The sequence below is a fragment of the Heliangelus exortis genome, chromosome Z, assembly GCF_036169615.1.
Source record: "Heliangelus exortis chromosome Z, bHelExo1.hap1, whole genome shotgun sequence".
NCBI classification, from domain to species: domain Eukaryota; kingdom Metazoa; phylum Chordata; class Aves; order Apodiformes; family Trochilidae; genus Heliangelus; species Heliangelus exortis.
In genome coordinates, this window is record NC_092454.1 from 36,369,592 (window position 1) to 36,392,523 (window position 22,932).

The 22,932-nt window shown below is 39.3% G+C and overlaps 1 protein-coding gene across 5 annotated transcripts; it reads right to left on the reverse strand.

Moving 5' to 3' along the window:
* On the reverse strand, positions 1 to 22,622 carry CEP78 (centrosomal protein 78). Of its 5 annotated transcripts, none has more exons than XM_071730906.1 (16): positions 22,503 to 22,622; positions 19,494 to 19,766; positions 19,098 to 19,273; positions 18,405 to 18,477; positions 17,803 to 17,906; positions 16,927 to 17,101; positions 13,438 to 13,551; positions 13,133 to 13,197; positions 12,471 to 12,579; positions 10,861 to 10,996; positions 10,057 to 10,102; positions 9,277 to 9,411; positions 5,593 to 5,670; positions 3,673 to 3,839; positions 2,062 to 2,215; positions 1 to 849 (listed from the first exon to the last, which is right to left on the reverse strand). In XM_071730906.1, exons 2-16 carry the CDS (start codon positions 19,744 to 19,746, stop codon positions 325 to 327), a joined length of 2,310 nt encoding a protein of 769 aa, XP_071587007.1. In that variant the 5' UTR covers positions 19,747 to 19,766; positions 22,503 to 22,622; the 3' UTR covers positions 1 to 324. The 5 variants fall into 5 exon arrangements, with proteins under 5 accessions (XP_071587007.1, XP_071587005.1, XP_071587006.1 ...); XM_071730904.1 differs by lacking the exon at positions 22,503 to 22,622 and adding an exon at positions 21,907 to 21,994; XM_071730905.1 differs by lacking the exon at positions 22,503 to 22,622 and adding an exon at positions 21,901 to 21,986.
* Between the last annotated feature and the right edge of the window lie 310 nt (positions 22,623 to 22,932).

The window sequence follows — 22,932 nt, forward strand, 5'->3', positions numbered from 1 at the left end:
TTTGTATTCAAATTAATTTTATTAGCTCAAAACAGTTTACACTCAAAAATGAGATCTTGTGGTACAGAATAAAGTCCACATGCCAGGAGTCCTTGCTATGTGGTACAAACTGAAGGGTACCATTCTATCAGTTCATCATACTTCAAAACAAAATTCTACTGACAGCTGACACAAACATGACACAAGAATACTAAATAGCATGCAATACTTTAGAAGTTTACAAAGTCTACATTACTTTACAAAAAGCTCAAACTACACTGAGGCAGACACAATTTATTTTTAATTTTGCAAGTCTGAAGAACAGCTCAAACATTTTAAAACTTTTCAAATGCTGGCAACACTTTGGATTCCTCCTAGTATTTCAGAGCCAGATCCTACAGTATCAGTTCCAGAGTGGTTTACTGTCTGCAGTCTACTCTGGTGTCCTTGTGCTCCATCACTTGTCACTGCTGTTTCATTTGCTAAAGGGATGTACTTCTCTGAGGAACATTTTTTGCTTTTCTCACCAGAAGCACCACTAGATACTCTGCTACCATTACTTTTAACGTGCATGCTAGAATCAGAAAATGAATGCATACTGGTAACCGATTGCCTTCCTGAATTATTTCCATTTGCATGTTCCTTTTGTTTGACTCTCCTCTCACAGAATGTTGGAGTACTGTTTCGAGGCTCATCCTCTTTACTTTTGTTAATTGTCTGACCTTCATTTTCCTCCTGTGAGCCTGGCTGGTATTGTTGCCCAGCAGTCTGAGTTTCTTGTATTTCTCTAAAAGCAGAGAAGGCATTATCCCCAGTCATATGGGACTGAAATGCTCCAGGAAGAGAAACTTCGATGTCCTCAGCTCTGTTCTGAAATAAGAGATTCCAATAAAATTACAGGTGTAACTAGAGAAAAAAAAATCCAGTACTGCCACTGCCATATAATCAAAACTGCATAGCAAAGTAAAGCCTTTACTTATCATAAAAGAGATCCAGAAATAATAGGAATCACAACCTTTTCAATCTTTCAAAGAGCAGGTTTTGGAGGAACATGAGGGTAGTGGTTACACAGAACAGACGTATCAGAGTTTCACATATTTAGCTTGAACTTTACACTACAGAAATGTGTCAGCTATACTGAAGCAGCCAAAGCCTAATAAAGTCTCTCTGAAATACCTGCAATTCATGTTTGCTCACAGTTCACAATAGCATGATCCCAGTAGTCAATCCCACAAGACCAAGTTGTTATAAGAGTCTGAACTAACCAATCAGAAGGCAAGTGTAAGTAGTGTTAATTTTTGTAATTAACCTTTACCATGAGTATTTAAGCTTTAAGATTAAGACTCTAAGCTCAAACTTCTAAAGGCAGATGAATTAGAAAACCAAACTGTATAAACAAGTTAGTGACACAGTGCAGAAGAGTCCATCAGCTGAAAACACTGGCAATCCAAGCTGTTACAAGTGTCAAAGCACCTGCAATAAGAAGTACTTTATCACTGAATAATTTTAGCAGATTCAAACTGCAATTCTGGAAACTGTAGGAAAAAAAAAAAAACCTAGCATATTTCACCATTATGGTCTAAAAGCTCACAATGTTCTTGAGAAATTTGGAACATTTTAACAGGGGAAATATTGGGTATAAGAAACACAGTGGAATACAGAATGATTCTTGTCATGAGTCCAAATTTGACAAGGTTGTAGGCTGCCAGTATCAATTTTTAATTGCCTTAAAAACTTAAGCCTGGTTGGTGTAGGTTCAGGGGTTTTTTTAAAGGAAACTTTATTATCTCCCTTGAAAAATCCAAAAGGTTTTCTATTTACTGACTTCAGACTAGAAACTAAATCATATGTTTCTTTAAAACATAACAAAATACTACAGTTTGTGTTACAAATAGCAATAACTTTAAAAGCTTACATTAATAATTGAATTATTATAATCTGTATAAAGATATAGAAAAATACTGCAATAATAACTTCGTGGATCATTTGGTAATCATTACTTTCAGTCAGAGGAGGAACACAGCAAAAAAGTACATAACAGCATCAAGTATGTTGCCACTACCATTCCCTCTTTAGACTTACTTTGCTATTCTGCCTATGTTCTTGTCTTTCTTCTTCAAACGACTTTTCTTTTAGCACATTAACAGGCTGGCTGATAGTAGAATTCATTTGTGGATGCCCCATAAGACCAAAATCTGACTGGTCTATCCCAGCTAATACAGCAAGTTGTCCAAGCCTGTAAAATAATGTTTAATGTAAATGTTTAATGCAAAATGGCATGAAAAATTCTTACCCTGTGGAAGATGTAAACAATCAAAACAAGAAGAACAAATATAATCTGTTTGAAGCTTTGAAGATAGCTTTGCTTTTCTTTTCTGAGAAGCCTAAAATAGCTTAATAAAAATGGAAATAAGTAGTTAAAGCTATTTTCCTACATTTGCACAAGCTACCCTGCAGGTTCAAAACTGTCAGTCTTCACTGAGTGTTAGGAGGCTAAGAATGGTGTCCTCCCAGTCAGAATTGATCTCGGAGCAGATTCCCTGTTAGGCAGAAGATTAAAACTCTATCATTCATGAAAAAGATTGGTGAACATCCCCCAGACTAGAATAATCTCTAACTGTCCATGTCAACTCCGACATGCTTCAGAAATACAATTGTGTTGTTTCACCTGCCAGCATACAAATTGGCCAAACCTCCCATGTAGCTGCTTTAAGTGTCAACTGGAAGTGAGAAGTTGCAACCATCAGCCAACAGCAAAACATTAAACAGCAGCTCAGTGAGAACAGCAGCCTTGGTGATAGAGATTTTGTGGCTTCTGTAGGAGCATTTTGGAAACTCTGTAAAAGAGCAGTTTTTTCCTTCCTCCAAAGTTTTAAATTAATTCTTAGGAAGTAATAGCAACTCTACCCATTGACCAGCACAAAATCAGAACATAGCCTCTGGGTGAACATTAAGTTAACATTTTTACAATTTGGAGGCAGAAGAAAGCAAGAGACAGGGATAAAATAAAACATTTTGTAGTCTTTTCTGAACACACAGAATAGACTACTACACATCCTCATGTCATCCCTTCATTCTTCTGGATGATATTGCAATGCCTGCCTGCCTAAGTTTTACAAAACACTGAAGCTGAAATTCTTTGACAATGGGAAGGTTGCACCACCCTCTGAGAAACTGCAAGTACAGCGGTAGCACATTAAGATAAACTTTAATAAATTCTCTCAAAAATATTTCAAACAATAATAAACAATCCAGAATTTAAGTACAGAGGCCAGGTTCATCCACCTAGATTTCTGTAGTTCAATTTATAAGAGAGGACCCAAGGCAACAATACACTTTCTAAAGCCAGTTAGACTGTATACTGAGCCTTCCATGTCAGGGGAATGTTAGAGTCACAGATGATCTAATAGGCTTGGACATATGCTTTAACAGAAGCTTTCTTCTCGTTTGGAATATGCTTCTTGAAAGCCTTTCCCAAGAACAGATACATGAATTTGGATGGACAGTGCCTGGTTCATATTTTTCCCCCTGAGAAAGGACTAAACAATAAATACATAGTTTAATTTTATTTTGTTCTTTGCAATTACAGTCCCAGATTTCTGGGGGGAGAAGACAGCACACTTCTCTGAGAGGATAATTTCGGAAAAAAGGTCTCAGCAGAAAGAGTAAGACTTCAGTGAAGAGACAACCTACCCAGCATCTTTAAGGAGATCTAAAAAAGCATGAAACTTTCGGAAAGAGTTTTCAATGCTGCCTAGAACACCTTCATCTTCCAAGATCTGATTAGTTATTGACTGTGTATGAATAACCTCAGATAGGGAGGTATTTTGATTCTTTAATCTTGCATTTTCCATTTCCAGCTGAAGGAAAAAAAAATAGGAGAAAAAAGGTAATTTCTGTCATTTTCAACATAAAAAACAAAACCAACAAAGAATTCAGTCTATAGAACAGTATTACAAAGAGAAATACCCAAATTAACTGACATAATTTATATAGATCTTCTTAATTTATATAGATCTTCCTGTAGCAGAAACATTCAGATCACTGTACTGTGTCTCTGTGCAGGTTTGTTTGGCCACAGCTGCAGTCCACAATGAAACTGCTGAAGGGGACAGAAAACAGCTGACTCAGCACTGGCTTCAGTATGTGCTGAATGTTGCAGAACAAATGTAACCAAAAAAATCAGCTTTCATATCATGTTAGTTTACACGTATTATATGACATGCTAACCCCCAATAGTTTATTTCATTAATAAAAGTCTTCAATGTAAGCGAATGCCTTCTGTATATTCATCACTCTGAACCAAGGGGAATGCATGCTACTGTATCTCTCTCCTGCACTTTGCATTCCAAAATTGAAAACTGTCAGATTATTTGCTTTTTCTTTACATTGCACATTAATCAAACCGAGGACACACTGAAAGTTGACTGTAGAATATAGAGGGTTTTGTGCTGAAAAGAAACTTTAACTTAGACACTCAATTAAGATTACATCTATGCATTCACTGATACCACAGGCTTTTTATGAGAGAAGGACAAAATAAATTATACATCTGGATAAGTATGGTTGCTGTTAAACTTGCAACAGAATTAGAAATTTTAGATATTACTGCTATTTAGCTTATCCCTTCTCCTGAGACAAAGTGCTAGGTCCAAGCAGTCTAGTAGGACAGAACTATTTGTTGCAGTGAGCATTTAGCCTAAAAAGCATTTAAATATTCAAACAACATATATCCAACAGAGCACGCTGGTGCACTTCGTATTACAGGAGAATGGGGAGGGGTCACACAAGAGGACTACAGTGAACCTTATAGGCTGCAGAGTCCTTTGTGGGTATTTGCTCCCTGTTCTGTGGGGCACCGCTTGCTACTCCGATCCAAAGGGTACCACCACTTTCATCCCACTCCATATCACATCTAAGAACCAAGTCTGTTGGTTTGCACTGTCTTAAACAAAACTCCATTACAAGAAATTCTGCTTATTGATGCAAAAGGATCTTAAATTAGCAACAATGGACTAAAGAGAAACAGACCTCCCAATTCAGCTGTTGTTAATTTAACTTACTAGTTTGGTTCTCTCACAATGCCAAACTGCACTTTGCAACTGCCAGCTATGGCAAACATGCTATGCAGAAAGCCACCTGACACTTTTATTGTTTGCAGAAACAAAACTTGAAAATCAAAGGGATAGAATAAGCCAAATTAAACATTTGCAACAAACTGCTTTTCACGCAAGTCATGATAAAGAAGGTGGGAGACCTCAAAGAGCCAGCCATCTGCTGCAAATTACAAACAGATTTAGTCACTTTCTCAATAAAAGCAAACATCAAGATGCCCTGTATCATAATTAATGCATGAAATGAATGAAACACATGGAAACAGTAGTTTGTTCTGGAGTTCAAGGCTCTGGAATAGGATTAGGAGAACAAACACATTAGTAAATGCTGATTTCATCACTGCTCTTAGGCTAGTAAATGACCCACGTGGCTTTGAACCAAAATTCTGGTAACTACTACATTAGAGGTCACTGATAATTACTACTAATTAAGTTAGTGTATAGTCTGATTCGTGCCTTTTGTATAAGTAAAGATGATTCAGTAATTAAGTCTTATTACCTCTATTATCCGTTCCTCAGCCTTTACTCTAGCTCTTTGTTCTTCCTTCAGTTTTCCCATGCATTCTTCCAGCTCCAACTATCATAACACAGATAAATTACCATGACATTTATTCAAAAAAAGTTAGCACAAAATACAATACTGTACAAAAACTGTAGCCAACTGGCAACTGGCTGTACAAGCAGTAACATACATTCTACAGAAATACATGAGATCTGCCTATATAACTATATAATACAAAAAATTAACACAGGAAAGTGGAAACAAAAAAATACCAAAGTATAAAAACTTCAGTAACTTATTAGCCATGTTTTTCTACTTGATTGCATTGCTGTCCTTATTTTTCAGAGTCACAGTACAATCTCTACTACTACGTAATTCACATACTATTAATGTGTAGTTACTAAGCTAACTATATTAAGGGTAAAGTTTACCATCTATATCCTTAGTTAAAATTTCAAAATCTGGGAGTTTCCTCAACTACATTCTTCATCAGAGGCTATTCTGACACTTCAGACACTTATTTCTACCCTCTAGTGGAAATAAAGAATAATTATCAGTTGTTGTTTTTCATTTAAGAATAAATTAAGCTTTTTGTTACCCATAGGATTTTTTGAAAAATAAAACCACAACTAATACTGTTTCACTAAGCAGTATGCTTCAAGCCCCCTTTTGTGCAGAAGTATGGAGAGTTCTCACATACGTGCAAGCTGAAGGAAAAGTCTGGTCACTGACTCACATGAAGCAATACCGGGGGATCTCTTCTGGCACAGCTCAAGGAGTTCCCACCTTTTATTGTGGGAATACTACTCCCACTTTGCAGTCCCATCAATGTTCTAGCACAGCTGGTTGTCCTACTTTATTGAAAGGCTGTGTCAAGGCCTGCTACAGTGAAATTTTCAGCTAGATGAGTTCAAGTTAGCTCCTCACTCAAGTAGCTCTGCAGTAAGACTTGTTTAATGACAGTATATAAGCCAAATTAAGATACATGAAATGAGTCCTCTAGTTCCCTTCTCACCTTATCAATCATAGACTTCAGTTGCTTACTGTTCTGGAATGCACCCAATCACATAAGCCACTGTGATTCATTAAGATAGCTGAAAACTAACCTGGATATCATAGAGTGGTTGAGGCCGGAAGAGACTTCTGTAGGTCACCTGGTCCAACCCTCTGCTCAAGCAGGGCCACCTACAACAGGCTCCCCAGGACCATATCTAGATGGCTTTTCAATATCATCAAAAAGGGAGACTTCACAACTGCTCTGAGCAATATGTGCAAGTGTTCAGTGACCTTCATGAACACAGTGTTTCCTGATACCTCAAATGTTTTCACTTGAGAACAATGACTCTTATCCTATCACTGGCCACTACTGAGAAGAGCCTGGCTTTGTCCTCTTTGCACCCTCCCTTGAGGTATTGATATACATGGATAACTTTCTCCCTGAGCCTTCACTTCTGCAGGCTGAACAGTCCCAACTCACTAAGCCTTTCTTCAGAAGAGAGATGCTCCAGACCCTCAGGAACCTGTGTGCCTCTTTATTGGACTCTTTGGCATGCCAATGTTTCTCTTGGAGTGAGGAGCCCAGAAATGGACACAGTACTCCAGGTGTGGCCTCACTGGTGTCAAATACAAGGGAAGGATTGACACCCTCAGCTTGGTGGTAACAAGCTTTCTCCTGAGGCAGTGCAGGATGGCATTCACTTTCTTTGCCACAAGGGCACACGGCTGGCTTGCATCCAGTTGGAGTGCCCACCATGACCCCCAGGGCCTTTTCTGCAACACTGCTTTCCAGATGCTGTGCCCTCAACACACACTGGTATACGGGGTTGTTCTTCCCTACTTTCAGGACTTTGCTCTTCTTGTTGAACTACAAGAGTTTTCTCCACATCAGTAAGTTCAATTAACTTGCCTTATGGTCAGATAAACATGAAAAAAGACACAAAAGAGAAAAAGACTCATACAAGAAATGGATGAACTAAGGGATGGGGCAGGAAATAAGAGCTTACAATTCAACAGTGACAAGTTATTAGTTCAGTTCTGCCACAATGTAAATTGTGCTTTGTATCAATATAATAGAAATTATGGGTAAGGCACAGAACCAAACAGTTCCAGACTGCTTAAACAATGCTGTCAGAGAGGCAACAACAACCTAAACCAGTACTTTGATTTACAAATTCAGAAAATTATGAAAATCTGGACCTTTACAAGTACAGGGAAATTTAGAACCAGTTCTGAAGTAGGTTAAAATTTGTAATTTTAACTCACAGGAAGCTCAAATTAATCACAAATTATCGTTTCCTTACAGCTGCTCTATATACTTGAACTATGGGTAACACAACATGGGGCAATATGACAACCCTTTCCCAAAGCACAAAACACCATCTGCCTCTGCAGTGTGGCCTGAAAGCAATCTGCCTCCCTCTCTAAGGATAAATACATCAAGTGTTTCCTGAAGGCACAATAATTGCTCCAAAGAAGGTTTTGGTGCAATATGTATGCAATGTTGAATTCCATCATTCCAGACACAATGATCTTTATGAGTGCTGAAGAGGCTGCACAGCACAATGGTAAAATATTGCACATTAACAGTAATATGAAATCACCTACAAAGAAGCCTATAAAACCTTAAGTTCCAGCTACACATCAAAAACTTGATAATCTTCCTAAGCAAAAGCTTTAGAGAGAAAACAGGTAGGACTAAAGAGAACATATACATCAGCTGAAAAAAAAGGCACTTAGTTATTATATCAGTCCTTTTACCTTCCACAGTAGAAATCTGAAACAAGTGAAGTTTCAACTGCACTTTCCTTATGTGAGACAACTATATTGTCTCAACATTTATACACACAAACATTTCATTTACCTAGTGCTGTGGTCTATGACAACCACCACCAAAACCAGACAGACTATAGGTCTTATTTTTAGTAGTATTCACATGAAGGCACTGCAGATTCTCCAAACAGAATTCAAATCCTTACTCTTCAGAAACAACCCAGTTTTCCTACCTGAGAGTGTCACTTTATAATAGTGCTAGATTATCTCAGCTATGTTACTGAGTAACTGAAATGCCCCCTTTGTTTCGCATTCCTTTTCTAAGAACATTCCCTGTCAAGACATTTGCAGCAGCAGTCAGTCTCACTACTGCCAGCTTCTGAACTGTCAAAGAAGTAGAGGGAATAAGAAAAAACAAATGAAAAAAGTTTATTATCAAGCTCAATAAAAGGGAGTTTTAATACACTTCTACTTGGCTGGGGTTTTTGAATTTTTTTACATGGCATTTTAGCACCTAGAAATAAAAAGATAAATTACATTTATAAAGAAAATGCTTGAATGAAAAGACTACAGGCACTGGTAGTGGTTCAGGACTGGAACAGAGAAATTATGCATACTACAGTTGTATGTATTAAGTGAAATTCTTCCTTACTCTGGCCTGGATTTGACAATACGCTGATAGTGTACATATGAATTTCATAAGAACTGTTCAGAGACTGGAAATCCATTGCTTATTTGAGACATATCTTTTGAAACAGAATCCTGTGAGACATAATGCAGGATAATTAAAAGTTACTCTGAAGTCCTGCTCCCTGGCTGTTTATTAGCCTAACCACAATTTTCTGATTAAAATATGGTTTGAGTCATATAATTTATCTTTATGGAGTTTAAGGCACAGAACATGCTTCTTACCTGTAATTGTTCATGCTTTGTTACATTCATCTTATCTAATGATCTTGCTAAATCAGGATGTTGGAAAACATCATCTAAATCTTCGGTTTCAGATGTAGAAGCACTTTCTACAGTCACTTTCAGAGGAATACCTGTCTAATCACATTAAAAAAAAAAACAAAACAAAAACGCACCCATTCATGGCACTACACTGTGCAATAAAAATAAAACATCACGAAAAGCTTAATTTAAATGCAAGCACTTCCCTGAGTCCCTTATAATGCAAATACATTGTCCCATTACACAATTTTGGATTAAATTTGCATAAAGCAGTATTTTTAAAAAATCTTACGTGTGCATATAGTGTGAATATGTGGCAAGAATTTAAGTCACAGGGGTGATGGAAATGGGCTGTGAAGGATGAGAAAGAAAGCACGGATTTTTTTTTTCTACTGATTATATGTTTACTACACAGGTTAACAGATGGATGCAAACATAAGTATGTAGCCCAAAAGCAAAAGGAGGAAAGAGAGGAAGGGGCAAACAGAACCTTTCACAGAAAAATGCTGTTAATTCTCCTTAGTGCCTCTGGAGTGATTGTGCCCATACTCAAACCCAGCATGCTATGTTATAAAGCTAAGAAACCAAAAGGTAGTGATACAGGAATGGGAAGCGTCAAAGAAGTTTCAACCAAATGCTGAAGTAAACTTATATCCTAACTTTTAGAAAGATACTAATTAGAACACTTCTCTCTTCTTTCAGGCATTCATCTGCTAAATGAACCACCACACAATGGAGTACCTGAATCTTCACTGGTAGCTCTTCAGTGCTCTCCATTGGTCCCCCTCTAAAGTTAGAAAAAAACACTTTTGAGAAAAGTAGGTTTATAATGTCACCACTGCTACTTCCATTTCCAAACATGAGATTCTAGAACAGGTAAAACCTGAGAGTAAAACCAGCATCTGACAAGGTATTGCATCCCTTTAACACTCGTTACATTCTCATTTTGTTCTATTAATACCCCTACTTAATGATGAATTAGAGCAACATTACTGGATGCTAACATTAGTATCTTCAACAACTGTCTAGTTAATTATTATGAACTGAAGCCAATGGGAGAATTTGGTGCTCAGTATTTTGAAAAACAAGTTTAATAGAAGTTTGAAACAGTTATGATAGAGCATAAATTAGGTTTTTTTTTTTTAATAAAAACAAGTGGAAAAAATATCTAGGCACGTTAAACTGGATACCAAAACCTGTATACTACAAGCTTAGAAAACTAAGTTGTGACTGCTTAAGTCTGATAAGCCATTAGTAACAAGAGAACAAACACACAGTGAGTTTGGTTGTGGGGATTTTTTTTTGTTACATTTTAGTATTCCTATGACCATCAAATTATATCCTTTTTTTGTATTTTAAAATCTTACTGGAATAGAATTTATATAACATCCTCAAAATCTGTATAAACAGAAAAAATTATGGGCGCAGCATAGATTTCTGTGTGCATCTTGAAAATATGTACTTTTCAAAACCAATCTGCTCTCCAATACATTTATCATGCACCTGTTATGCTTTAATAATTTCCCTTGTATTATGAAAACTCACCTGCATCTCTTTGCACGTTCAGCAGTCCGCCAAGGAAGGAAGCCTTTTGTGCCTGGTGGTAGTGGTTTTGGTGAGTAACTATCTTTCACAATCATATTTTTTTTCCCAGGACTTGCAGACTTTTTAGACATTAATCCTGCATTGGACAGCAAGAACAGGAGAGAAGAAGCATTCAAAAACTTTTGTTCTACTTCTCAAAACAAGAGGTGGAGAGCATATCTTGTTGCAATTATAAGCTGATATACTTGGCTGTTATGTTAGGCTGCTCTAAGGAAGACACGCTGTTATTCAAAAAAGGAGGTAAAGTTCTGTAGATAAAGAGGCTTATCACATTTATTAATCTCAGATACGTAGCTGCTGCCTCAAGTGGGAGCCTAAACAATCCACACAGAAAGTAAGGCTATCTATATGCCTCAACTTGCCCTCTAGTGGCTTCTTGAAGCCAATGCTGGTTCTCACATTCATCACTAGAAAACGCCAGTAATACCTCCATTTAAAACAAAAAATGATGAAAAGTAATATTCCTAGTCCAAACTTTCATTTTTATTTAAATCATATACTATCACTCAACATAAATTTAGAATAAATACCCAGTGTGGATGATCACTCTACCCAGCTTCTGTATAAGTCAAACTAACGAGCCCAGAAAACTGCTCACCAAATATTTCATCCAGTTAAAACTAGTGAGAACTCAGCTTATTGTTTCGAGATCAACTGAACAACTAATTTTGTAACAGTGTAACAATGCGAACTGTGGTAACAGAATTCCAAATTTTAGTTTGTTCTAAACATGTAAACAGAGTACTTCTCACCTAACTCCCTCTCATTAAATAAAAACAAAACAATACAAAACAAAAACAAACCAAACAAAATCACCCCAAAACCCCTAAATAATCATAGCTATATTTAAGTCAGGCATTTTGTTCTTCTATCACCCTGATCACCACAGCTTATTTGTACAAAGACTTCAATTTGATTTTTGCTTACCTCTCTCCCTCCTGATAACTAGAGCAAAGATAGAAGACAACCAAATGCATTACAATGAAACTTTTAGCAACTTAATGAAAAAAAAATTAATGTATCTCAGCTATCAATAATGAATTACAAATATTCAAGACATCTATGTTATTTTAAAACATACTATTTATAATGAGTTTACATGAAGTTAAAAAAAAATAATCTTAAAACACCTTGTACATAAGTGAAAAGTGCATGCTTGCTCATTCTGGAAGAAAGCACTGCTACAGAAATGTTACATCAGAAGATGCAGGCAACCGACTATAGCCAAGCTTTCTGGAAGTGAAAGCTTCTGGATATACTCAGAATAAACACATGCAATGCTTCCATATAATTAAGTCAGTATATCCTATCATTTTTCCAGTCAGATATCTAGCAGCACTAAAAAAATGAAAAAGTTTCCCACAGAAACCACTGATGGTAGAAGACATATTACTGCATAAAGAATTAACTGTTGGGGTTGTTTTTTTTCATGCAAGCGTTCTGTCTACACACAGAACATTTAGACACATTGCGTATTTTACAACTAAAGCTCTTCAACATTAAAATACTATTTTGTAGATAAAAATCAGAGAAAATAAAGACACTATTACCAATACGAATAGTAGCTTTTCCTTTTCGACCACTTCCTAGGACAATAGTTCTTTTCTTTGGTCTAGTTTTGAAAGCATCCTTGGAAGATGGAGACATCAGCCACTTATACTGGAAATTTTTTTTAAAGACAAAGTGTTTTAGTAATGATATTTAAAGAGGTGCTCATTTAAGATTGGAGGGGATTTTATCAGACACATGGAGAACACTGCTAGTTACATAAAGCTTATATAATAAACTATAAACTTAAGGAATAACAAGAAGCCCACAAAGGTCCAATTCAAACAGTGTCAATGGAAGCCTGACTGCTCCAGTTTCAGAAACTGTTCCCTGAACACTTCTATAATATCCCATCCAATATTTTCCTTTCTCCTGTGTAAAACACATCTCCTTTTATAGTAAAAAAAAATGGCATCAACCCTATAAAAAGGAAACTCTGGCTCTTGCTTTCATTCTCAGAATGCTGGCTTGCTAGGAATGACTGCCTTAGAGCACAGCTCTCCAGAGTAATAAAAACTTCCCTAATATGATTTTGTATTACCAATAAAGTTAATATTTAAAAAAAACAAAAGTTTCATTTTCACTGCCTGTAATGAAAATTAACCCTTCACAATAAAACAAAATGCAATGGCAATTATAAAGAAAATTCCAAACACATACACACCTCTGAATCAGCGCTCTTTCCATTCATAAGAACTCTTTCAATAATGTTTCTCATCACAATGTGATCTAGAATGAATAAAGATAGCTCATTGCAAAGTTCCTGTATGAGACAAGCATTTATGCAACAAATAGATCATTGAGTAAGCATGCTATACATGTTACCTACCCTGCTCTCTTTCCCCATTTTAAGTGTTTACCCTAATACTGTTACAGGGTTTTTCCTTAAAAAGTTTATTTTTCCCCCAGAGTTACTGAAAAGTAGAAAACTCAAAAAACATAGAGGACAAAGCAGATAGAGGTACATACCAATTAAAGGGTTTTTTCTTATGTCAAGTATGACTAGCGTTGTATTAGTTTGAAGAGCATCTAACAATGACTTTGCTCCTTCATTGGATATTCCACACTGCTGCAAATCAAGTGCTAAAATGTTGAAGAAGGAAAAAAAAAAAAAAAAAAAAAAAAGAACTCAGTGCCATAACCTGTGGTCAGTATCTAATACAATTAATGCATACCTGCTGAAAACCTCAATTTCATGGAATATGAAGCACAAGAAAAGAGGACATAGAATCACAGAATGGTCTGGGTTGGATGCCGCTTAAAGATCATGTCATTCCAAACACTAGATCATGTTGCCTCAAGGCCCATCCAACCTAGCCTTGAATGCTTCCAGGAAGGAGGCATCCACAACTTCCCTGGGCAACCTTTCCCATTGTCTCACCACCCTCACACTAAACAACTTCGTTCCAACTTCTAACCTAAACCTACCCTCTTCCAGCTTAAAGCCATTCCCCCTTGGCCAGCTGCTATACACCCTTGTAAAAAGTCACCCCTAGTTTCATGTAGGCCCCCTGCAGGTACCAGAAGGCCTCTATAAGGTCTCTCTCTGTGGCCTTCTCTTTTTCAGGATGAACAAACCCAACTTTCTCAGCCTGTCTTCAGAGGAGAAGTGCTCCAGACCTCTAATGAAATTTGTGGCCCTCTTCTGGGCTTGCTCAAGGAGCTCCGTGTCCATGATGCCGGGGACTCCAGAACTGGACACAGTACTCCAGGATGTGGTCTCACAAGACCAGAGCAGAGGGAGAATCACTTTCCTTTACCTGCTTGCCAACTTTCTTTTGATGCAGCCTCGAATATGGCTGGCTTTCTTTCTTTTCACATTGCTGGCTCATGATGAGCTTCTCATCAATGAACATCCCTAAGTCCTCCTCAGGACTGTTGTCGATCTGTTCTCCAGCCAGTCTGTACTGTGCTTGAGGCTGCCCTGACCCAGGTGCAGGACCAAGCACTTGGCATTGTTAAACTTCATAGGGCCACCTCTCAAGTTGTCAAGCAGTTAATTCCACTATCCACGTCCCTAACAAACATGTTAAACAGCACTTGTCCCAAAACCGATGACTGGTCAGCGGAGTGATCTCATCAAGTCCTGTGGACTTCTGCAGTTTTCAGGTTCTTCAGATTATCTCAGTCCTGCTCTTTTCCAGTGGGTGAGGCTTCCTTCAGTGCTTCTACAAGTTCATTGCTTGCACACATGAGCAAGTTATATGGTTGCCATGAAATAATACCAACACGACGTTGGCATTTATTGCATATTTTGCATGAACTATCACAGAACAGCTGAGGCTGGAAGGATCTCTGAAAGTCATCTTGCTGAATGGTCCTGCTCAAGCAAGCTCATTTAAAGCCATTTGTACTTCACCATGTCCAGAGGGCTCTTGAAGACCTCAAAAGAGAAAGACTGCAACCACTTTGGGCAACACTTGCCACTGTTTGGTCACCCTCATAGTTAAGTTTCCCAACATTCAGGAGACTCCAGTATCTCAGTCTGTGACCACTTCCTCTTGCCCTGTCGCCAAGCACCACTGGAAAGAGCCTGGCTTCATTTTCTTTACACCTTCCTTTCAGGTATTTTCATACTTTTTCAGAGATCCACACTGAGCCCTCTCTTCTCTGACAGCCAGATAGGACCACCTCTCTCAGCTCTCCCTGAAAGGAGAGGTGCTCTGGTAACTTCATCATTTTAGTGATGCTTTACTGAATTCTCTCCAGTAGCTCCAGCTCTCTCCTGTACAGAAGCGTCCAGGTCTGTCCTCACCAGTGCTGAGTGGAGGGGAAGAATCACCTCCCTCAACCTGCTTGCATGTCTCTGCAAAATGCAGACCAGGGTACCATTAACCCTCTTTGCCACAAAGGCACTTTCCTGACTCACAGTCAGTTTGTTGCTTACCAGAATATCCAGGACCCTCTCTGCAAAGCTGCTTTCCAGCCACACAGCCCCCAGCATGTTCTGGTACACAGGGTTATTCCTGTCCAGTTGCAAGACTTGGAACTTTGTTGACCTTCATGAGGTTCCCATTATCCCAGTTCTTCAGCTTGTTGAGGTCCCTCTGGATGTCAGCACATCACACTTTCCCAGGGAACAGAGTAATGCTGACTGGCCTCTAGTTCCCTGAGTCCTTCCTTCCAGCACTCTTAAAGATATAAATGACATTTGCCACCCTTCAGACCTCCCAGCGATCCTTCAGAGCCTACTGATAGAGGCCTCACAATGATATTCACGAGCTCCCTTATCACTTCTGGATGCATCTCAACAGGGGCTGTGGACTTTTGTATGCCCAGTTTGCTTAAGTATTCTCTATCCTGGTCCTTTTCCATTACAATGTATGTTATCTGTACACCTGGCTTGAACTATAAAATAATTTCAACATGTAAATATTTGACTTCATGACTTACACTACCACCATTAATAATTTTGTACAGATATCCTATAGGACAAATTACTTCTCAAAAAAACCAGAGAACAATACCATACAACACAATAGACTATTTAAAAGAGGAAGAGAAATTTCTTTTGAAAAAAAGATTACTTCTGTTTACAAACCACTAGGATTAATATCTTTGTTTAACATTAGAAGCTACTTTGCTTAGCATGAGTAGGTGGATTTGATGAAGTCTTAGGCCACAAGCTGTAGATTTTGACCTAGATGTGCTTTGGTCAAGGATAGAATCACTTTTCTCCCCAGCAGCTGGTACAGTGCTATGTTGGATTTATTATGAGAATAACATTGATAATTGATGTTTTAGTTGTTGCTAAGTGGTGTTTATCCTAAGCCTAGGACTTTTCAGTTTCCCATGTTCTGCCAGCAAGCAGGTGCACAAGTGCAAACCAGAACATTATAAGCAAACAACCACCAGCAGAAGCTGTAATTTACGAAACAATAATAGTTAATGGCCAGCCTGGAGACAGAAAAAAATCCAACAAGGTGTTAGAAGAACCCCAGACCAGGAATCACCATTAAACTAAAAAGGTGCAAGAAGAGCGTGTGAGGGGCAAGTGCATAAATCCTCAAGGCATAATGGCCCAGGGATTTCTTTGTTTGTGGCAACTCTCTGGAGGCACCCAGCACAAGCTGCTTTTTCCAGCTGTACAGTGTAAATAATTTTGATTTTTTTAATTCTGTGTCCAAGACTCTGCTCCAGAAAACCTAGGGTGGAGCCTGCAGAAAGAGAAAACGTTCGAGAACGTGTGTGTGAGTGAGGAGCCAAAACAGGCACCTGTGGCTTGCTGGAGCCACAGACTCCATTGCTGTGAATGGAGTCTTGTTTGAGCATTTGAAGTCTCAAGTGGTGCGTGTGTGACACCTTCAATGGCATGTGAATGCTCAGACAGTGGCTTCTCCCCTAAAAACTTCCCTATGTAAATAGTGAGCTACTCTTCTGTCTACATTTGCTGTAACTGTCCATTTTAAGTTTTCTGCCTGCCCCTACTACATCTTAAGAGTCAGTATTTCATAATACCTTTCAGCCAAAGGTCCTCTCCTAGACAGTCTGCAAAGGCACTTGCTCCTCTATCTCCAACAAGCATGTTGCAGTTTAAAGTAATCCGCCTCAGGCCGGTCATATCATCAAGGTCAGGTCTCCTGTAACGCAGGCTTTCAGCCCAAGCTTCACCATGCCTTTTCATTGCCTGGTGCTTTGCAAACAAAGAAGCTGTTACTAAGTGCAAAGCAGAGCCAGTACTGATGACAAGATCACCACAAGTTATCTTTGTAACTGATGTTTAATGGCTAACATAAAAACCACAGCTTCACTGGTTAAAGAAATACAAGTAATTTTTAAACGTTACAGTCAAGCTAGTTTGTTCTGACTATCCAATTTGCAATGCAAATTAATAAGTACGGCTAGAAAATACCTTACTACCTTCTTCTGGCAGACAGATGCTTTCAATGCATCTTGAATAGGAAATACAGACTACAAAATCGTGTGCTTTCATACAAACCAATGTTAACATAAACCAGCATATTGTATTAGCACAACCTTACTGAGATATGCTAAAGACATTTTTTCAAAATTTGTGACAATGAAATAAAGGCTCCTCAGAACAGCTGTCAGGTATTTGCAGTCCTAATCCTCATTTAAAGAAAATGTATCAGTCTGAACCCTAGCTTATTTTTACTAATAAAGACCGAATTTAAATCCTGCACCAGCAAACTTAGCTACTTTTGGCATACTAAGGCACAAATTTCAGAAGGATTATTCACATACTTAACTTCAGTATTCACATACGGTATTCAAAGAGCTTTGATGGGTTTAGAGCTTGAACATAAAAGGAAAAAAAAACAAACATTTTAAGTTTTTGCGAACATCTGCTTCCAATAAAGGTGATTACATTACCTTTAGTACATTAGCTATATGTTCTGCTCCTCTCCATGTGAGGCTACATCCTGTGAAGTTTACACATCTGATAGTAGTTGAATTCTTTATACTCTGACAGATTGCTGAAAGAAACAAAAGTATGCATGTTAGCTACACGCAGCACAGCTAGATTATGCACTTTTTCGTTGCCATATTAAGAAGCTGAATCAAATTTAATAGGCAAAAAAAGCCTTGACAAAGAACAGGTGTTGAAATGCAGTGTTTATTTTAAATGCTTTTGAAGTATTCTCATATATTTCTGACAGTAGTGTTTAGCAAAGGCTATCTGAACAAGCTAGAGCAGATTTTATTTCAGTTCACTTATGTAAACATGAACAAATCCAGACAGTTAACCTCAAATATTATGACTGTTGTTCTGAATAAAAGTATAATCCTAATTTTAAAGTAGTATGGCTATTTACTAACATCAAATGATGACCTTCAAGTCTTTAAATGTAAAGTCATATAGAAGAAACTGTGGATTGTTACTTCATGCACTCTTGACAAACTTGTAACTGAATGGAAATACTGAGAAGCTTAAAGGACTACAAAAATAGAAGTAAATTTTTACTTCTACTTACTTTCCAGTCCTCCATCTCCAATTGGACAGTGAGCTAAAGAGACGCTCTCTAGAGATGAAGTTGTGGCCAAACCCTTTGGAATAAAAACAATGTTTGTCAACTGGCTTGAAAAACAAAAATAGAGAGAAGACCAAGTCACCCTAACATCTCAGAAGTTTTTGTGTTCACTTACAAGATACTCAAAGGGATCAGGAGGAAGGTGAAAACAAGTGAACCTTGCAGCTCAGTTTAAGCTGGTTCATTTCTTTACCTCAGGAAGAGCTGTAGCCTTCTGGCAATGAGAAGCAACCTCCTTTCCTAGAAGCCACTCACAAGCAAACATGAGAGTGTTCTAATAACACACTTTGAACATCTGTTTTTATGTCCTTGGAGTCCCACAACTCTCCTTCTGTCATGTACATGCATAGTAGTTTCAATCACAAGCAAAAGTTATGCCCACATGGCAAAGCTATTGCAAAGTACTTTCTAATAAGCCTCGATGAATCAAGGCACGGGAAGGTTGTGTCTTTTTGACAGGTCCAGCAAGATCAGGTTATACTAAATGTCTGGCAGAATAATTCATACAACAGGAAACACAGGGGTACCTTAGGAGAGGAACATCCTTGCCTGTGACAAATACTTATAAAATTTAGTCGACAATTCTCTATGTTCTAAGCATATTTTCTATGTATTTGTATACTAGTATATTCTCACCTTTGTTAAAAGTATTAGATCTCTCTCCCTCAGAAGCAAACCCTGCAGTTCTAAATTTTTTAGTACATCTGATATACTGAGACAGCCTCTGACAGCTTTGCATAGTTGGCCAGTCAAGTCTTTTGATCGAATTGCTGGAATTCTCCTTCTAAAGTAAGTTTTATATCTTTCAACACCTAGTAAACAACAAAAATTACACATCAGTAAAATCCAGTCCCTGTTGACTGAAAAGCAATCATAAACACACCTTGCTTTTTTGCTGCTTTCCTTAAGTAGAAACAATTCTTTTGGAATTACAATTCCTTCCCTTGTAATACTGAATTACACAAAAGTTTTACTCAACAAATTATAAGTCATACATCAACATACTTGTCTTTCATAGCCATCATTACAAACCTGACTCTCCAAGACCCTGATTATGAAAACTTCTTATTCCAATAGAAGTCAGAGTCTTATTATGCCTGATAGCACTCAGAAGTGGCACCCAATCAGCAGCTTTGATGCGATCTACAACTACATCAAGAGCACCCTGAGTCGAGTTAACCTTCACAGCTTTCAGTGGGACAGAGCCTTGAAGAGCACAGAGGTGATCATAATGTGAGTAGAAATCCAGCATGCATTGTCTTCTTATTCTGACTGACTCAATCATTTCTTTTACGTGATGTTTCCCTAAAACAAAAGAGGGGACAGGAGGGAAAATATAAGCTTTTTCTAATGTGTCACTGATTTTGAAACACAATCTGAATTAAACATGCAAACACAAAGCATGAATGTTTATGTAGACTGTACAGCATTTCCCTTTTCGTGATGTGGCAGATAAACACTGATGTCTTGCAATGTACCAAATACACTACACCAATACTACTGAATACAGTTGAAAAAGTGGGTGAACAAAAACAAAAAAACAACATCTCACATTTTTATTCATCCACACAAACTGGTATACCCAAAACACAAGAAGCCTAATGTTCAAGCATTAAGTGCTGTAAAGCTTACATTTTGTGTAATGTCAAAGTGTGTAGACTCACAAAAGCTTTGGACACTCCTTGACCCACCATAATAGGACCCAAATGACTACTTTATAGAGAAGTATCTGTCAGCTTCTCTGCTATGCCAATCAAAACATGTGTTGTCTTAAATATTTTTCCTATTGCATACCTTACATTCTTATCCCAGTACATTTAGGAAAATGTAGTCAGGCATAAGTTTTTGTTACACTGTAGTACTCACACAATAAAAAAGTACTAACTCCCAAGGAGAATCTCTAAATATTGCTATGGCACATCTATTAAGACTAATTCCATGGTCTCAGTAGGAGTATTAGTCAGTGTATTACAGGATAGGTATATTTGTATTTTTTATAAATACTCAAGATGGCATTATCCCACGTAGGCTATCACATACTGTTCACACTGCCAACTTTTTTTCATATTGTTAAAGACTAGAAAGCTTCAGCCAACCTTCTGAAACACTCTGTATGTCAACATGGGACAAGAATTATTGGATATCATGTGAAGACAGTAATTTGTAAGAATGTAATTCAGAAAAAAAGTGTTTGGATGACTGAAACTGTAATAATAGGAACAGAAACTAGAGTAATAGTTCCTCTGTTCCCTCTAAATCATTTCATTTTAGCTCTCATTTACAAAGGACAACACTGTGACCACAGGAAATTACTAAATTATAATCCAACACCTCTGCTTCAAAAAGTCACCATCAAACCGTAAAGGTGACAATGAGCAACATATTAGCCTTTTGTCTCCAAAGCTTAAACACCCTTCTTTCCTGGCAGCTTTCACTGCAAAACCTGAACACCACACCTCTAACTGAAGTAAAGAAAGGTGTTTCTGGCCCTAGGACTTAAATTTAACTCATGTGCAGGGAGAAGGAAAATGGGCCAAAATAATTTGACTCACAGTAACAAAATTTAAAAACAACTATGTGAACTGGAACTCTTCTGTGTAGAAGTTAATGCATCTGACACAACCCCAAAATATCCTGACTGGTTCTGAGAATGTCCACAGAAGAAAATTACTCTTTCAGTACAGAAGGAAGACATCAGATGACACTATCTGGTGGCAAAGAAAAAAAAAAAATAAATAAAACATGTAGTAAAACTGAGAAGCCCAGTTCTGTGGTATAAGTTTTTAGGAAGCTGTAAGTTTATAGTGAGTCAATAAACAGCAAGACAAATTTAGGGAGGGAGGCAGGAATTCCATGACAGACCGATGACCACAGCAACAGCGACCATGCCCTACATCAGAGGCACACAGAGGAACCCCCACCGCATCCTTACTAGGGCTCAGCTTCAACATTTTCAACACCATGGCCGGGTGGTCAGCTGGAGCTAAACTCTTTTTATTTGACCTACTGGACCACTGCATGTTATTATGTATGTAACACAGCCAATACACAAGCCCGGTTATAACCAGTTTATGTTTCACTACTCAACGTTGCCAGCCCGCTCAACCAATTCCTTCAGCGCTCCGCTGCACCCCGCTAGCCCGGCTTGACCTGGAGACGCCGCCGGTCGCCATCACTCACGGGGATGAGAAAAGGGCTGGAGAGGGAGAAGTTGGGGAGAGAGGACAGCAACAACCTCTCCCTCCCCCCCCCTGCGCGCCCCGCTCCCCGCCCGGAAGGGGCCTCAGTCGTCCCTTGCAGACTCCCAGTCGGGCCCCCTGCCCGCTCCGCCATCGCGGCACAAACACGACGGCGCGGGAGCTGCACAAACACGATTGCCCACCCCCTCGCCCTAGCACCGCTGAACCGCGTCTCCAGCCTCGGTCCACCTCCCCCCCACCCCCACCTCCTCCCGCATCCGCCGCCACCAGCCGCCTCGGGAGCTGCCCGACCCCGCGCCGAGCCGAGCCAAGCCGAGCCAAGCCGAACCGAGCCTGAACCGAACTGAGCCGAGCCGAGCCGAACCGAACTTCCCGGGGCTTCCAACTGCCGCCGGCCCTCCCGCCGACACGTGGCGCGCCAGCCTGACACTCCGATTGGCTGACACTCCGATTGGCTGACACTCCGATTGGCTGACACTCCGATTGGCTGACACTCCGATTGGCTGACACCCCTGCAGCCTCCTGCCTGACTACATTCAAAATGGCCGCGCCGCGCTGCCAGTCGCGGAGTAGGGGGTTGTGTCCTGCACACCCATAGTCACCGCCCCTCACCGCCATAAGCCCCTCGCCGTCCCGCACCGCTGCGCGCGGCTGCGCGCGGCTGCGCGCTGGCGGGTCCTGGCGGGTCCTGGCGGGTCCTGTTGTAGGCGCCCTGTGGGTCGGCTCCTGCGGAGCCACGCCGCGCCGTACTTGCCGCCCCTTCTTCCCTCAGGGTGGGTGGGTCCCTGGCTGTCCCCTGCCCGATTGTCCCCGGTGCGGTTACCACAGGTACAATAAATACCTTTGTTTCTTTTTCAGCCCCAGCTGAGCGCGGGGCGTCTTCAGAGCCAGGCAGGAGGGATCGAACAACAGCAGAGGTTTTAGGCAGAAACTGAACCGCTAAGCGGAAATTACTCCCTGCCTTACCTAAAAAAAAAATAAATAATAATTAAAAAATCTTGGAATGCAGTGCTGGAAGAAAGCAAACACGCTGTCCTTCAGCGAAGAGTACGCATCAGGAGCTGTATAGATCCTGAAACATTTTGAATTACATCAGTAGCTGTACTCAGCTGGCCTCACCACTCCGTGGGAGAGTAAACAAATTGCCTTGCACAGCTACACTTCTCATTAGTTTGCTAGGTTAGTTTACACAGACGTGTTGGAAAATACCTATGAGACCAAGTCCAACCTTCGACCCAACATGATTAGCCAGTTAAACCATGACCTCAAGT